The following is a 19,294-nucleotide window of genomic DNA, read 5'->3' on the forward strand; positions in this document are numbered from 1 at the left end:
ACTGTATGCTAGATATTTGGCATATGATTGAGAGAGAGAAGGAAAGAAAAAGAGTCTGCCTTCTTGAATTTAAAATCAAGTTAGCCAATTACCTAATAGTTCTGGCTCATAATGACATATGCTTCTTTAATAAGAAACAATATGCAGTGAAACTGCATTGTTTGATATTAAGAACTAATCGAAAACTCTTAAGCTTTTAAAGAAACAACAGAAAGAATACGTTTGTAAATTGGGTCATTACAATGCCTCTTTAAAGTGGGAATGTATGGCTACAGACTAGACAAAGACAAAAAATACAAACTTTACGCCAAAATTAGCACTTAAATAAGTGTTTTAAGAGTGGTGGTTATGTGTTTGATGTTTACTGGTATCATAATCCTGTTGCCTAAACCAAATTTAATTTCACATAAACATTGTGCTTTAAGTACTTTAAGTGAGTGGCTTTAAAGTTTGACTATAGCTTGGATAAAAATTGAAGAGAAACCTTAATGGAGGACCCCTATTTATTTATTAATCTGTTTACTATTCAAAGTTATTTGATTTATAAAGGCCATGTAGAAATTTCAAAAATACTACAGTGATCTAGGAATAAAGTAGAAATTGGAAATTGGAAATTTCTAACTCTTTGGCCTTTTCTTCTCAGGTGGAACTTTCCCAGAAGACTTTTCAATATTATTTACAGTAAAACCAAAAAAAGGAATTCAGTCTTTCCTTTTATCTATATATAATGAGCATGGTATTCAGCAAATTGGTGTTGAGGTTGGGAGATCACCTGTTTTTCTGTTTGAAGACCACACTGGAAAACCTGCCCCAGAAGATTATCCCCTCTTCAGAACTGTTAATATCGCTGATGGGAAGTAAGTAACAAAATAATACAATGTTTTAGCTATGCTAAAATCATTTTTTTATTCAGTCGCTTAACAAATATTTATGAAGTGTGATAAAGTTTTTCTAGAGGCTGGTGATAAATAAATGAGCAAAAAATACATAAAGACATAATTTATAGTGTGTACAGGGAAACAATAAACAATGTTTTCAAAATAAATTACTAATAAGTAGTATAGCAGGTGGTAATAAATGTGAAAGAAAAAGAGAGCAGTAAAGAGGATAGGGTGTGGCAGTGGGGTGGGTAGTTTTAAGAAGTGAAATCAAGCCAAATCCCACTAAGAAAGTGATATGTAAAGAAGGTGAAGTGCATGCCATGCTGTTCATTAAAAGCCTAGTGTTCCAGGAGAAGCAGGAAGCAAATACAGTCTCTGATTCCAGGGTGTGGGCAGTTTGTTCCAAGCAACATCAAGGATACCAGCATGGCAGGAGAAGAGTGGGATGATGAGGATGGAGAAGCAGAGGGAGGCCAGATGGTATAACACATTGTAGGAGGTCGTAAGCACTTTGGATTCTACTCAGAGAAACAGGAAGTTACTGGAGGCTTTTTGAGCAGAAGAATGATCTAATTTGACTTACGTTTTACTAATAATATTAATATTGGAGATCAGAGGAAGCATTATAGAGTGCTGATATGTGCCATGTACTAAGGTCTTTATACATTGTTAACTCATTTAGTTTTATTGATTCCTTTAAGAAAGTAATGTTAACAAACTAATTTTCCTGGTAAGGGAACTGAGGCTCAGAGAGTTTAAGTAACTTGCCTAAGGTCATATAGTTGGAAAGTGATAGAGATGGGGTTTGAACTCAGGAAGTCAGGCTTGCACTGCGCTCTTTTGCAAATCATGTCGAATTCTGAATTATGTATTGTGGTTGTTTCCTTTCACTTATGGAGCAGCTAAATAGAAATTAATGCTTATTAAATTTACTCAATATTTTATCACTGAATCCAGACCTCTAAAAACAGCTTTATCCAAAATAGCACATTTGGTTATAGCTATAAGAAGGAAGTAGCAGTGATCATTGACACTCACTATATTTTTGTCAGGACCACAGAGAAACTCTCGAGTCTCAGTTTTACTGAGACTTTACAACTTTAGGCTTTTACAACTAATTTACATTATTATCCTGTAAACAAATTAGATATAATAGCACATTGTGTTTCTTTTTTTGACTGTTAGCAAACTCCATGCTAAGATTTTAATCTATATTTGGTAAATGTAGAAAATATTTTGAACTCATCTTATTATTCACACCTTATTTTTCCTTAATCCTGCTTTCCTAACTGAAAAAAAAAAAACATCAATTTATTGCAGCCCAGCCCACATCCTATTCAAAACTAGCAGATAGTGTTTACTATGAATGAATCCTTAAAGTAAAACATGAAAAAATAAAAATAAAAAAATGGAGAATGTTCAATAAATATTTTTAATTGATTATCAAACAGAAGTTATATTTACATATATCACAGTAGTAAAATATTATCTTGATAATATGTTGAATACAATTAATACCTAGTAGTATTAATTTTTTTCATTTGTATATTCCTTCAATAACAATTTATTAAATGCTTACTGTATGCTAGGTAGGTCCTATACTTTTACTTGAGAGAGTTAAAATGTGACATACTTGTTGAGCTCAACTGACATAATAATTTAGATGCAAAAATATTGGTATTTAAGCACACTCTGATGTTTTTAAAGAACAATCACGACATTCATCATGAGTGAACATTCATTCCATAAGTATTTATCTATTAGCCACCGCTTGGCTGGCAGTCTGTAGAGCACAGCAGTTGTAGCAATGAACAACCCAGGTGAAGTTCCTCCACTCCTGGAGCTTAAATATGCGAAGTGCTGATAGTTCTTTGAACGAAAATAAATCAAGGTAAGAGATGTAGAGTGTACTATTTTAGATAGGACAGTTTAATATGAATGAATCCTCAAAGTAAAACATGAGGTTTCACTCATGTTTTTTTGAGTGAGGTTGTATTGAGCAAAATCACAAAGGAAGTGAGAGAATAGCCATGTAGGGATGTGGAGAAAGAACAATCCTGCCAGGGTGAAGAACATGTGCAAGGGGCAAAAAAGAGGCAGCCTTGTGGCTGGGATGCCGGGAGTCCAGGGTGCGTCTGAGCTCATGAGGTCGTAGAAGGATAGGGGACCCTCCTGTGAAGCAGAATAATGGCTTCAACTTTTACTGTGAGTATTGTATTTGATAGTTTTTAAGAATGCAGATCCTTGATCTGACTTAGATTTTTAAAAGGTGGCTCTGGATGCATAAGAGTAGAAGCAGAGGCCAGTTAGGAGTCTAGCTGTGAGAGATGGCAGCTTGTGCTAAATTGAGAGATATTGGATTCTGTTTATACTTTTGAATATATGAACTGATAGAATTTTCTGACTATAGGAGTGTGTAGTATGAGAAAAAGAGAAGAATTAAGAATGCCTCTAAGGCTAAATGTTAATTTGGTATTTTGAATATTATATATGATACCATGATTATGACATATCATTATCACAGCCTACATTAATTAAACAAAAATATCAAGTTTAGAGTTCTAATCAGTTTTAATTATTGAAATTGTTTTTATTTTCTGTTAATGAAAAGCACATACCTATAATACTGGGAATGGCTTAAGTGAAGACCCAGATTTCTTGGCATGAAGTATGTGTAAATTTTACTCTCACTATATTAAGTAGCTCCTTATATAAATCTTTGCTCAATTCAAACCAAGCAGACATCTAAGCCAGTTGAATGTTCTAGTGGAAAGACCAAAGATTAAGTGTATATGGAAATACACTTGGTCACCATGCCAAGTCACATGAAACAGACATTTTAGGAAGGCTCCTGCAACTTTCTGGGTATTTTATTTTATGGATCTAGTCCTAGACGCTTCTGGAATATTAATCTAGCACTTTTCATTTGGAAAAAAAATAAAATATAAACCAGACTGGCTTGCAGAATTGAGTGGGCTTCATTTAATGGTTTATGTTAGCACCATACATTGTTAATAAAACCCACCATTTTACAGTATGGTTAGGGAATGTGCGTTTCCAAAGGGCTGGACATGTCTCCCCAGCCAAGCCTGTCATCACTGCTCTGAATTAGTTGGAGCAGTAGCTGCAGAGTGAATTGAGAGTCTCATTCCACACATGCGTTGACTATGTTTTCTTTCAGTTTTCCACATCTGCCAACCCTGGAAAGAAGGAAAGATATTGTGTCTCAGTCTTGGATCCTGCCTACAGTAGTGATCTATAACTGTCTTGAAATTAAAGTGGAAAAATAATGAAAGCACTTGAAATAAATGTGAATAAAGACAGAGAAGCACATTGTGTTTTACAATTAGGACGTTGACTTGCTCTAGATGGAGCGCTCATTCAATTAGTAGACGTACCCTGTTACAGTCAATCTCAGGGGATCACTAGAGCGGATTTTTTTTTAAATGGAATTCCACTTTGGAAGAAAGCATTTACGTACTTGGAAACTATTACTTACCCCATATCCCACCCTGATCTCTATCAAATACCTTCATCAGGACACAGTGAGATTAAGCTTTTGTTACTACAACACAAAGTGAAGCAAAGGATGGGCACTTCCTTATCAGCACAGACAGCTAATTCTACTGTGCATTTTATGCTGCTTGTGTCCTTTTGGGTACCTAGTACTGTTGGGTAACGAGTAAGTAGTCACCTGTTAACTGGCTGCTTAATAAATGAGCCTACATTTTTTGTATGATTTTAGCTCATTTTTATAATTTAAAATACACAGCATTTTTATGTGAATACTGCTTTGGCAACCACTGTTTCTTTGAAGCTTACAAAAGAATTACTTGTCTTTTTTAGGTGGCATCGGGTAGCAATCAGCGTGGAGAAGAAAACTGTGACAATGATTGTTGATTGTAAGAAGAAAACCACGAAACCACTTGATAGAAGTGAGAGAGCAATTGTTGATACCAATGGAATCACGGTTTTTGGAACAAGGATTTTGGATGAAGAAGTTTTTGAGGTAAAAATAAACCCAACTCTAAGCTGAATATTGACAAATCATATGAACTGGGTTAACAACAGTAAAAATATCGCTTTATAGCAATACATTATAAAGCAAAGTTGAAAACTCTAAAGGGTGACCTAGTTTCTTCCTCTGTGAGTATAGCGGTGATGTTTTCTATTGTTCAGTAAGAGAATGACCAGACAATGGTGACCGTAACGCCTGGGAAACATTTACAGGGATTGGTTGATTTGAATACAGACATGATATTCTCCTGGGAAGGACAAACGGCTTAACTCTTAGTAGTTTGTATTATTTTCTTTGCAGAAAAGAACATTTTCTTCATTTCATTCTATGGGAGGTTAATTTAGAGAGAGATGCACAAGTCATATGTTTTGCCTTCCTCTGTTCTTTGTGAATGTTTTTTAAGGTAAAATAGAGATCATATTGCAAAATATAAATTTTAAGTGTTTAAATCACTTTAAAAAATAATGTAAAGATCATGGTAAGATATTTCCATCAAATTATATTTCACTAATTATGATAATCACATTCTTTTAGTCCTCCAATCATTGGATATGGCAACTTATGCTTTAACTTTCATTTAGTCACTTTTTAAAAGAACAAATGACCTGAATTCTGACACCATTAAAGGATGCACTCTCGAGACATTATTTATTATTTTTGTGATTGTTTTTAAACAATTTGAGTCGTTTCTTTGTCAAGGTGTAACAAAGTAAAGCTGTGTAATATATTACAAATTAATAGACAGTTTCACCTGGAGATTTGCTATATTTTTTGATGTGTGACTATACATACACAAATGTGTACACACATATATATATATACAAACATACAGAGAGTATGTATTTTCATAAACAGAACAATGTTCATTCATTGTACATTCATTCATAGTACAGGAATGAACTATTTCATTCTTGTACTTATAAATATAACCTACAGTGTAGTTTTATTTAAACTTATTATTATAATAAACATTTGTGAAAGTTCCATGTTATTTATTTGAGATGCTATCGTTTCTGACTTTTATCCACTAGTGCGTACCAAAGCCTTTAATTCTACATAAAATATTTTAAACTATCATATCATGCTAGATTATGTAAATAATAAACCGATTCAGATAGTATATAATGGTAATATACTCTCAGATATCCCAATATCCAACACTGATTGCATGCACATGATGATAAACAATTATTTATTCATTAGGCAAATAAATATTAATATAATTTCTAATCTTGAAAAGCGTTATTTTAAAAATAAAACTATTCATAAACATAAGTTTCATGTGAATTATGAATAAATTATAATTTATTTTTGTAACCCACACCTTATTTTCCAGGAACATAAATGTGTAAGACAAAAGCACAGTATCAGTGGAACTTCTTTCCTTTTTTAAAAATTGATGCTTAACTTTGTAAAACTATATCCCACATTCTGAATCCTGGAGTAACTACAGCTCTTTAGTTGGAGAAGCTATTAAAACATTAAGAAAAGTAATGTTGAAAGGATTCTTTAATGAAACCCTTAGTGAATATGACAGTGAGTAGTGAAAAATAAGTTTATTAAGCTACTTCGCATCCTAGAGTTTCATGGAACCCTACGAAGTTTTAAATAAAACATTTATTTACTATTAAGTGTAGTTAGTTTTTAAAATGTTAATGAATAAAGAACTTACTCTCTCAGTTTATCTTTTACAATCTTTGACCAGTTAAAGGGGAAACAATTTTTACTTAATAAAATATTTAGAACGCTGTAGAGTAGGAATCTTTGAATTGGATGAAATTTAGTATTTATCTAATTAATATACTCAAACAGCCATCAGACATAAGATTCAGGTCTTATTTTGTAAATTATATTATTGTATGTATATATGAAATTTCAAAAACAATTTGGTCTCTTTCCACTTGAAAATAGCGCATGAAGAAAATAAGTAATTCAAATATATGGATGTTTAGTCCGAATTTAGAAATTTCCACCATTTTGTAAAATTAGTTAATTCTACCTGATGTTAATATCTCTTTTCTTAAAAACTTATTCGAGTATGTTTTTCCTTTTATTTTTGGTTTATATTATAATACCTATATACTTATGAATCTTTGCAAGTAAACACATAGAATTTAAACTAAAAATGACAGGAGATAGAAATTGTACTGTCTGTATATTATGTTAGGGTTTTATAAATAGTTGTGATGATGAAGATATTATGATAATACCAATGATTCATTAGCCTGAAAACTAGAAATGTCACTTTTTCAGACATAGTATAAGTCAGATTTAGTTGCAGATTTGTTTGGTGTATGTAATTTCATGTATACACTTCCCTACATTAATAGAATGGTACTACTATGGTAAAACTATTAAACATGGTCATATTTGAATTTCAATCTAATGATATTTAGAATTCAACTTTATACAGATAAATGCAAAACTGAAGATGATTTTAAAGTTGGAACAATTGTAGTCTACATATTATGCTCATCATATGCTCACCACAAGAAGAGCATATAGAATCATAATTCAGATTTTATAATTTCAGCATAGCAGAGTGAGTATATGAATTGATCTGGGGATGACAAAAATCCGATTTTGAATCCCGGCATATAGCTTAATATTCAATCTTCTCTATATAATTACTCTGTATCAGTTTCAAATGGGAAATATAACAGAATCTTCCTCATAAGGATTTATAGAAAAAAAATGAGCTGATGTATGTACAGTCTTTAAGATACTAGTATAAATATATATATATACACACACATATGTAATATAAATGTGGTTGTATGTTGTTAATTATCCATTATTGTGTAGTTTTACAAACATTATTATTACTTCTTTTTCTTATGATTTTACAACAGTGACATTTCAAGTACTTTTGATATGGGCAACTAACAGTGACCTATCTGTCAGTCAGAAGTCCTCGTGGGTCCCTTTGTCTGTCTGCTAAAAGTCCTCATGGGTCTGTCTGTCTGTGTTCTAAATGAAGTACTTCTTTTCTGGGCTACTGCAATTTTACAAATTACCTTGTAGAGATTAGATACATTTGTCCCCTCTAGACAGAGGTAACACCTGAGTCCAGACCTTAATAAATGGAGTGTGGTCTGATTGAATAAATATTTCCATGCAGGCAAAAAAAAAAAAAAAGTCCTACCAACACAAATCAACAGCCTTGATTTTTTTTCCTGCTAAATAAGATTCAAAGATGTGAGGAAAACTAAATTAGAAAAGTTTTATTGCTTGTATTTATTGTCAATGCAATTATTTTTGGAGTCTTTTAAACAGGAAAATTTCTTTATTAAATAGCAAGTTATAGCCATTGCTCAAGTTTTCAAAACATCATTATTTCTGTTTTCTAATTTTTTAAAATAATCAAAACAGATTATTGCAGGTCTTTCATATTTTTTAACAAATAGCCATCTTTGGGGAGATTATTTATTTCATGGAAGCAATGAGTAGAATATGACATATGATGGCTATTTGAGTAGAAAAGCTTTGTGATGGACATTTTGCATTTTTTCAAACTCCTCAGAAAATATTTTGAATTCAATTTTCTGTGGAGAAATCAATGAATAATAATTTATAACAACTATACTATTTGATAACTGTACAAGGCCTGAAAAAAGTAAGATTAGCAAACTTTTTTGAGATGGCGTTTGAGATGGCCAATAGTAAAGCCATCTCAAAAGCCATTAAGAGCTTGATTATTGCTTTATGGTGTCCACATATCTTTTTAATGCATATATTATCCAATATACACACTTAAAAGTTGAATTTTAGTAGACATGGTTTTCCTATAGAACAATGTTATAAGATGGAGATAACCTTTCCATTTATCCACTTTTCCCAGTCTAGATGCATTTAGTTCATGGTCCTTGTGATTTTTTTCCTAAATTTATTGAGTTACAATTGAATCACAATAAACTGCAAATATTAAAAGTATACCATTTGATCAGTTGTGACTTATGTATACAGCTGTGAAACCATCATCATAATCAAGAATATAAACATTGCCATCTCACCCAAGAGATTCCTTGTCACCTTTTTAAATTCATTCCTTCTTCCATCCTAACCCCAGACAATCATGAATTAGCTTTTTATCACTGTAGCTTTTCTGGGACTTTTACAAATGGAATTATACTGGGTGCAATCATTTTAACTTAACTCATTTTAACTCGTTTTTTTTCCCTTGTTATTAATAGTATGTCAAATTACGTTGATTGGTTTTTCAAATATTTAAAAACAACTTTTCAATCTTTAGAGGTCTATAGACCGTACTGGTGATGTAGTATGTTGTCTTATTTATATTACATACAATTCAGTTCTTACTCAGTATAATGATCTTAAGATTTACCCATGTTTATTGTATTTAATATTATTATTATTATTATTATTATTATTATTATTATTATTATTTTGCTGAGTAGGATTTTAACACATAGCTACACCAAAATTTTTTCATCCATCCGCCCTATTAGTGGGCATTTGTGTTGCTTCCAGGTTATGGCATCTATAAAGCCACTATAAACATTCATGTCTACATTTTGGTTTGTTTGGTTGAATACCTAGATGTGGAATGCATGGGTTATTTGGTAGGTTCATGCTTAACATAAAAAAAAGAAAATTATCAAACTGTTTTTCAAAGTGGCATTAACCATTTTATACTCCCTTTAGCAGTGTATGAGAGTTCCAGTCATTATGTATCCTTGCCAACCTCTGATATGCTCAGTCTTTTTCATTTTAGGCATCCTAATTAGACGCATTGTAGTGTTACATTGTGGTTTTAATTTGTGCTTCTCTCTTGACTGATGATGTCTGCATTTTGCCAGGTTCTTGTGGGCCATTTATGCGTATTGTTTTGTGAGGTGTCTTTTCAAATTTTTTGCCCATTTAAAAAATTGAGCTGTTTGTTTTAGTTTAAGGAGTTTTAAGAGTTTATATCCTGCATAAAGATTTTTTGTCTGATAGATGTTTGCAAATATTTTTTCCAGTATGTGACTTGCCTTTTTTTTTGTTTTCTTAGTGGTGTCTTTCCAAGTGTAAATGCTTTTAATTTTGATAAAGTTTAATTTATCAATTTTGTTGTTATGTTTGACACTCTTTGTGTTCTAAGAAACTTTTACTCCAAGATCACAAAGATTTTCTTCTATTTTTAGTATCAGAATGTTGTTGTTTCAGGATTTGCACATGGGTCATGTCCCATTTTGAGTTAATAGTTGTGTATGATGTAAGGTAAAGGTCAATGTTCACTGTTTTCTACATAATCATATCCAGTTCATTCAGCACATTTTTCTGAAACGACTTTCTTTTCATGATTTATATTGCCTTGGTCTTTAAATCAGAAATTAATTGACTACCAATTAGTGCACCTATTACTGAACTCTCTACCTTATTATTCATTTTTTTTACTACTACCATAATATCTTGATTACTGTAGTTTTAGAAAACATTTTTAAATCATGTGGGTAAATACTCCTACTTTTTATTCTTTGTAAAACATTGCTGTAGCAATTTTGGGTCATTTTCACTTCTACACACATGTTAGAATAAGCTTATTAACTTCTACAAAAAGTTGTGGTTTTAATGGGGATTTCATTTAAGCTACAGATCATAATGAAGAGAATTGAAATTTTTAAAAATCATGAAGTTTTCTATTTCCTGTACATAATATAACTCCATTTATTTTGGTCTTGTTTAATTTTTTTTTACAATGTTTTCTAGTTTTCAGGGTAAATGTCTTGAACATCTTTTATTTAATTTTTTCCTAAGTATTTTTTTTTAGTGCTAGAGTAAATGAATTTGTTTCTAATGTCGTATTTGAATATTTTCTTCCTAATATAGAAAACATGATTTTTTATATTAACCTTGTATCCTATAGCCTCGTTGAATTCATTTATTAGTTCAGGGTGTTTTTTAGTGTAAAAAGTTATATAATCTGAAAGTAGGGACCATTTTGCAAGTTTTCTATCTTTATGCTTTTTACTTATCTTTCTTACGGCAATGAATGGGATATATATTGAATATAACTTTTATATATATTGAATATATCTTGTGTAAGCAGGTATTCTTACTTTTTTTTCTGACCTCATGTGGAAAATAATTCAGTCTTTCAGCATTAAGTATGATGTTGGCTGAAAGTTTTCATTGGATGCTGTTTATCAGTTTGAAATTTACTATTAGTCTTAGTTTCCTAAATATTTGTTATCAAGAACATGTACTAAATTTCATAAAACGCTTTTTCTACACTTATTGAAATGATCATGTGGGTTTTTTTTCCTGTTAGTATGTTGAATTACATTGATTGATTTTTCAAATATTTAGAAATAACTTTTCATTCCTTAGAGGTGTATAGATTCCACTGTAGTCATGTAGTATGTTATCTTATTAATGTAACATATAATTCCATTTTGTAAAATATCTTTAAAAAGTTTTAGTCTATATTAATGAGGAATACCAGTCTATGAATCTCTGTATTTATGATGTCTTTGTCAGGTTTTGATAGGGTTATACTGGCTTCATAAACTCATCTGTGCAGTGGTCTCTCCTTATCTATTTTCTGAAAATTTTCTTATATTACTGATGTTATTTCCTTCTTGAATACTGGATAGAATTAACCAGTGAAAATTTCAGGGCCCTGAGTTTTCTTTTTAGAATTGTTTTAACATATTCAATTTCTTTACTCGATACAGGTTAATTCAGTTTTTCTGTTTCTTCTTGTGTTGATCATGTTAAGTTTTATTTTTCAAGAAATTTTTCTAGTTCAACTAAGTTGTTGGATTTGTTCATATAAAGCTGTTTGTAGCATTTCATTATTTTAAATTGTAATATCTTTAAAATTTCTACTGAAAACTACTTTTTATTCTTTATATTAATAATTTGTATTTCCCCCCAGATCAATAATTTGAACAGGTACTTGAAACTTTTGTTGATATTCTCAACAAACCAGTTTCAGGCTCTGTTAATTGTCACTCTTAACAGACTCTTTTCTATTTCATAATTATTTTTTCCTATCATAGATTTGAAAAAGAAAAATTGTTTCTCTAGCCTCTCAAAGTATAGGGTTATTACTTCGAGATTTATTTTTTTCCCAGTATAAAAATTTAAAATTACACATTTCTCTCTAAACACAGTTTTAGCTGCATAACACAATTTTACTATGTCATTTTTGATGGTTATTTAGTTAAAATAATTTTTAATTTCTTTTTTCATTTTATTTCTAGCCCACTAATTATATAGTGATGTTTAATGTCTAGATACTTGAGCTTTTCTTAGAGAGCTTATTGGTATTGGTGTCTAATTCTGTTGTCTTCTGAGAATAAATTTGGTATGATCGCAATCCATTTAGATTTATTGAGGTTTGATATATGGTCTAACATGTAGTCTATCTCAGTTAATGTAATAATGCCCTTAAAAAGAAAGTGCATTGTGAAATTGTTCGATGCAGACTTTTATAAATGTCACTTAGGTCTTTCCTTATATTTCTTATTTTTTTTTGTCTACTTGTTCTATCAGTTGTTGAGGAGTGTTAAAATTTTCTACCATAATTGTGTAATTGTGTATCTTCCTTTTCATTTTGCCATTTTTTGCGGCATGTATTGTATTCTCAGGCATGTGCACATTCATCATTGTTAGATCTTTCTGCTTGTCACTTTTTACTATGAAATATCTCTCTTTATCTCCACTAGTATTTTTTGCCTTGACGTCTACTTTATGTGATATTAGAATGGCCACTCCTTTTCTTGTTAACCTACAATTTGAATGCTATATATATTTTTATGTCCATTTATTTTCAAATTATGTGTCTGCATAGTTAAAGTGTGCCTGTTAGAGTCAGGTTACTGGGGGGCCTTTTTTTATCCCCTCTATAAATTTCTGCCTTTTAATTGGTGTCATGAAACTAATAACATAATTTACATTAAATGTTATGCTAAATGTCATTGATTTGTTATTGATATGGCTGGATTTAAGTCTGCATCTTATTATTTGTATTTTCTTTGTACTTTCTGTTTTCTGATTCTTTGTTCTTCCTTTCCTGCCTCTAGTCTTTTTTTTTTTTTTTTTTTTTTTTAGTGCTGAGGGTTTATTTGAATATTTTGTAGTATTCCATTTTGTTTTGCCTATTGGATTTTTGCTATTTTTTATTTAAGAAATAACTTTTATAAGAATTATAAAATTTGTACCAAAATGTTATGATATATTTCTTGCTAATATTGTATCATTGTATGTATGTAATGTAGAAACATTTCAATCTCCTTGTCATACTGATCTTTGTGGTATAGTTGTCATACTTATTAGACCTGTATATATTGAACATACCACCAAATGTTATTTTTGCTTTAAATAATCAAATATTTTAAAGCTTTTAAGATAAAAATATAATTTTATATCTAAGTAAATATTTGTTATTTCTGTTTATCTTTTATTTCTGAAGCTCCATATTTTTCTAGGATACTCTTTTCCATCAGTCTAAAAAGTTTTCTTTAACATTTCTTATACAACAGATATGCTACTGATGTATCTCTTAGTTTTCTTATATGTGAGAATGTTGTTCTTTTGCCTTCATTACAGAAGGATATTTTCACTGACCATAGAATTCTGGGTTGACAGTTTTATTATTTTAGGACTGTAAAAATGTTTTGTCTCTGGTCCCTGTGTTTTCTGATGCACAACTCACATTCACATTGTTGTTACCATGTATTTGATGTACCACTTTAGCTGCTATTAAGATTTTTTTTTTCTCCATGTTTGCTTTTCAGTAGATTGACTTCAGTAGATTGTCATAATTTTGTTTGAATTTATTCTGTTTCGGGTTTATTAAGCATCTTACATCTGTAAATGAATATTTTTCAACAAATTTAGGAAGCCTTCACTCTTTAAAGTTTCTACTTTGCTGCTAAATATTCTTATATTTTCATTCTTTTCAATAGTGTATCACTTGCTTCTTGGAGGAGAGTTATAATAGCTGTTTTAAAAACTCTTCCTGAGAGTTTCAATGTCCACCCTATCTCAGGGTTGGCATCTGTTTATTGCCTTTGTTGCTGTTTTTTTGTTTGTTTGTTTGTTTGCTTTTTTTTTTTTTTTTTTTTTTGAGACGGAGTCTCGCTCTTCTGTCGCCCAGGCTGGAGTGCAGTGGCGCGATCTGGGCTCATTGCAAGCTCTGCCTCCCGGGTTCATGCCATTCTCCTGCCTCAGCCTCCTGAGTAGCTGGGACTACAGGCGCCTGCCAACACGCCCGGCTAATTTTTTGTATTTTTAGTAGAGACGGGGTTTCACCGTGTTAGCCAGGATGGTCTTGATCTCCTGACCTCGTGATCCGCCCGCCTCGGCCTCCCAAAGTGCTGGGATTACAGGCGTGAGCCACCGTGCCCGGCCAATTGCTGTTGTTGTTAATAAACAATCTTTATTTTAGAGTAGGTGTAGGTTCACAGCAAAGTTGAGCAGAAAGGATGGGGAGTTCCCATATACTCTTTGCCCCACCCCAACATATAACCTTCCCTATTATCAATATCCCATATGAGAGTAGGAATTTATTACAACAGATGAAACTACATTGACTCATCATTATCACCCAAAGTCTATAGTTTACATGTTCACTCTTGGTGTTGTACATTCTAAGAGTGTAGACAAATATGTAATGACATGTACTCACCATATTAGTACCTAAAAGAATAATTTTACTGCACTAAAAATCTTTCTTTCTCTACCTAATCTTCCTTTCTCTATCTATTCATCCTTCTCTCCCTGATTAACCCCTGGAAGTTGCATTTTTTTTTTGTACTGCCTCTATAATTTTGACTTTTCCAGGATGTATATAGTTGCAGTCATACAGTATGTAGCCTTTTCAGATTAGCCCCTTTCACCAAGTAATATGCATTTAAGGTTCTTCTATGTATTCTCTTTTTTTTTTTTCTTTTTTTTTTGAGATGGAGTCTGGCTCTGTCTCCCAGGCTGAGTGCAGTGGTGCTACCTAGGCTCACTGCAAGCTCTGCCTCCCGGGTTCACACCATTCTCCTGCCTCAGCCTCCCGAATAGCTGGGACTACAGGCGCCCACCACCACGCCCGGCTAATTTTTTGTGTGTTTTTAGTAAGGACGGGTTTTCACCGTGTTAGCCACGATGGTCTTGATCTCCTGACCTCGTGATCCACCCTCCTCAGCCCCCAAAGTGCTGGGATTACAGGCATGAGCCACCGCGCCTGGCCCTCTTCTATGTATTTTCATGACTGATAGGCTCATTTCTTCTTACTGCTGAATAACATTCTACTAGCCGGATGTGGTACATATTTATCAGTTTACCTACTAAAAGACATCTTGGTTGCTTCTAAATTTTGGAAACTGAATAAAGCTACTAGGTAATTATGTGCAGTTTTCATGTAGGCATAAATTTTCAAATCATTTGGATGAATACCAAGAAGTGTGATTGTTATATGAATATGCTTTGTTTTATGAGAAATTGCCAAACTGTCTTGCTAAATAAACCCTTTTGGATTCCCTCCAGCAAGGAACGAGAGTTTGTTTTGCTTCACAACTTTTCCAGGAGTTTTTGTCATCACTGTTTTGAATTTGCCCCAAAACAGCCCTATTTTCTTTTGGTATGTTGTGGTTTCTCATTGTTGTTTTAACTTGCAATTCTCTAATGACATATGATGTTGAACATATTTTCATAGGCTTACTTTCCATCTGTATATCTTCCTTGTTGAGGTGTTCAACATATTTGTGCATTTTTAAGTCAGATTGTTAGCTTTTTTATTGTTGAATATTGAACTTTTTGTATGTTTTGGATAACAGTCCTTTATCAGGTATGTCTTTTGCAAACACATGCACCTGCTGTGTAGCGTATTTTCTGATTCTCTTGATATTGTCTTTTCAGAATAGAAGTTTTAAAATTTAATAAAGCCCAGATTATCAATAAATTCTTTCATGGTATATATCTTTGGTGTTGTGTCTGAAGAGTCATCACCATACCCAAGATTATTTAGGTTTTCTCCTATACTGTCTTCTAGGAGTTTCATGGTTTTGTGTTTTACATTTAGGTCTATGAACCATTATAAGTTAATTTTTCTGAACAATTTAAGGTTTGTATTTAGATATTTTTTTGCATGTGGCTGTCCAGTTGTTCCAGCACTATTAGTTGAAAAGATTATCATTGCTCCATTGTATTTCATTTGCTCCTTTTGTCAAAGATCAGTTTAGTATATTTATATGGATCTTTTTCTAGGATCTTTATTCTATTCCATTGATCTACTTATCAGTTCTTCCACCAATACTACCTTGTATTCATTATTGTAATATTATATTAAGTCTTAAAGTCAGATAATGTCAGTCCTCTGTCTTTGTTCTTTACCTTTAATATTGAGTTAATTGACTATTCTGGATGTTTTTCTTCTTATGAATTTGGAATATGTTTGGAAAGATCCACAAAATAACATGCTGGGAAATTAATTGTGAGTGTATTGAATCTATAGATCAAGTTGAGGAGAACTGACATCTTGACAGTATTGAGTCATTCTATCCATGAACATAGAATATTTTTATTTTTAAAGTTGTTCGATATCCTTCATCAGAGTTTTATAGTTTTCTTTATATAGATCTTATATTTATTTTGTTACATTTATACATATGTATTTCTTTTTTGAGTGCTCATGTAAATAGTGTTGAGTGATACATTTCAAATTCTTCTTAAGAAAATGATTGATGTTTTATATACCTTGTATACACAACCTTGTAACAATCATTTATTATTTCAAAATTTTTTGTCAATTATTTTGGATTTTTTACCTAGACAATTATGTAATCTGTGGAAAAGTTTAATTTTTCTCTTCCCCATCTGAATACATTTTATTTCCTTTTCTTGTCTTATTGCATCAACTAGGACTCCCAGTATGATGTAGAAATGCAATATTAACAGAGGACATCGTTGCCTTCTTTCTGATCAGTTTGAGAAAATTTCCTTCTGTTCCTAGTTTCCAGAACATGTTTTAAAATCATGAATGAATGCTGTATTTTGTCAAATGCTTTCCTGCATCTATGATATGATAATTTATTTATTTTTTATTTAGCTTGTTGATGGTGATACTAATTTATTTTCAAATGTTGAAACAGCCTGGCATACCTGGGATAAATTCCACTTGACTATGGCATTTACTTATTTTATATACCTTGGGATTCAATTTGATAATATTTTGTTAAGGATTTTTGCATTTATGTTCATGAGAGATATTGGTCTGTAGTATTATTTTCTTTTAATGTTTTCACCTGGTTTTGATATTAGGGTGATGTGACCTCATAAGATCAGTTAGTAATATTCCTTTCGCTTCTATATTCTGAAAAAGGTTGCAGAGAATTGGTATATCTTTTTCCTTAAATGTTTGATAGACTTCACCGGTGAACCCATCTTGTTCTGATGCTTTCTCTTTAGAAAGTTTATTAATTTTTGATTCAATCTTCTTATTGGACATAGACCTTTTCAGATTTTCTAATTCTTTATTTATGAGTTTTTACAGATTGGATCTACCAAGGAATTGATTTGTTTCATCTAATTTATCAAATTTGTGGGCACAGAGTTTTTCATAATATTCTTTTATCATCCTTTTAATGTCCATGGGATCTGTGGTGATATCTCCTCTTTTTCCTGCCAATAATAATTTGTAACTTATCTCTTACTTAGTTGGCTTAGCTAGAGGCTTATAAATTTTATTAACATTCTGAAAGAATCAGGTTTTGGTTTGGATGCTAATTCTATGGTGACTTTCTGCTGTCTGTTTTATTATTTCTGGTGTAATTTAATTTTCTTTTGTTCTGTTTATTTCAGATTTATTTTCCTCTTTTTTGTTTAGATTCTTAGGATAGAAGCTTAGACAGCTGATTTTAGATCTTTCCTCTTTTCTAATATATTCATTCAATGCTATAGATTTCCCTCAAAGAAAAGTTAGAAGTGTGTTTTTACATTTCCAATTATTTTGGGATTTCCCAGTTATCTTTCTGTTATGGTTTGAGAGCAGTTATTGGATTATGTATATTTGTTCAAATTTTTAAGAGTTTTCTTTTTGGCCATGAATGTAGTATATCTTGGGGAATGTCCATGTGAACTTTAGAATGATAAGTAATCTGCTGTTGTTGGTTATAGGAGTATATATATGAAAATTATCTTTTTTGATTAATAGTGTTTTTAGTTCAACTTTGTTGTTACTAATTTCTGCCTGCTGTATCTTTTTATTTCTGTTAGAATGGTGTTTACCATTTAAATGTAATAGTGGATTCATCTATTTTTCCTTCCATATCTATTAGATTTTGCTTCATGTATTTTGTTAGGTGCATATGCATTAAAGATTTATGTCTTTTTGGTGTACTGACCTTTTTACCCTTATTATCATGTAATGCCTCACTTTATCTCTAATAATTTTCCCTGCTCCAAAGTTTGCACTGTGTGAAATTAATTTAGCTACTCCTGTTTTCTTTTTATTAGTTTTAGAATGTTATACCTTTCTTTATACCTTTCCTTTTACTTTGTATGTGTTTTTATATTTAAAGTTTGTCTCTTGTAGACAACATGTAATTGAGCCTTGTTTTTTTTTGATCCACTCCGACAACCTGTCTTTAATGAGTGTATTTAAATCATTCATATTTAAGGCAATTATATATATAGTTAGAATAATATTCACCATATATGTTATTATGTTCTATTTATTGCCCTGGGCTCAGGTGATCCTTCCAGTACCACCATGCCTGGCTGATTCTTTTCTATGTTTTGTAGAGATAGGGTCTCACTGTGTTGCCCAGGCTTGTCTCAAACTCCTGGGTTCAATAAATCCACCAGCCTTGGCCTCCCAAAATGCTGGGATTAAATGCATGTGCCGCCTCACCTGGCTAGGTTTTTAAATATGAACTTACACCTATTCCAAGTCAACTTTTAAATAACACTATACTGATTTATGAGTAATGCAAGCAAGTATCTTATAAAATATTTCAAATTCCTCTCTCCTGCCTTTTCTGTCATTGCAATAATTCATTTTACTTATACATAAGCATATATGCAGTGAAATCCATTATTGCTATTATTATTTTGAAAAAACTCTTATACCTTAGATCAATTAATAATAAAAAAATTTTACCTTCATTTATTCATTCTCTGAATAGTTTATGTAGATTTAAGCTTCTCACTTATATAATTTTTATTATTTCTGAAAAGCTTATTTTAACATTGCTTGCAAGGCAGGCCTACTGGCAACAAATTCCTCAATTTTTGTTTGAGAAAGTCTGTATTTCTCCTTCACTTTTGAAGAATGATTTCTCAGGGTACAGAATTCTGGTTTGGTGGTATTTTTCTCTCAACACTATATATTTCACTTTAGTCTCTCTTTCTTGTATGGTTTCTGAGAAGTCAGATGTAATTCTTATCTTCGCTT

At 31.6% G+C, this 19,294-nt stretch overlaps 1 protein-coding gene across 2 annotated transcripts in view; it reads left to right on the forward strand.

Annotated features, from left to right (window-relative positions):
• COL11A1 (collagen type XI alpha 1 chain) overlaps window positions 1–19,294 on the forward strand; it is a 230,623-nt gene that overhangs the window by 28,504 nt on the left and 182,825 nt on the right. For both annotated transcript variants that reach the window (XM_031002707.3, XM_055375041.2), the window contains exons 3-4: window positions 644–857; window positions 4,728–4,890. In XM_031002707.3, coding sequence (XP_030858567.1) covers window positions 644–857; window positions 4,728–4,890 — 377 coding nt within the window. The remainder of the gene's footprint in view (window positions 1–643; window positions 858–4,727; window positions 4,891–19,294) is intronic.

The sequence above is a fragment of the Gorilla gorilla genome, chromosome 1 (genome assembly GCF_029281585.2).
Source record: "Gorilla gorilla gorilla isolate KB3781 chromosome 1, NHGRI_mGorGor1-v2.1_pri, whole genome shotgun sequence".
In the NCBI taxonomy this organism is placed as follows: domain Eukaryota; kingdom Metazoa; phylum Chordata; class Mammalia; order Primates; family Hominidae; genus Gorilla; species Gorilla gorilla.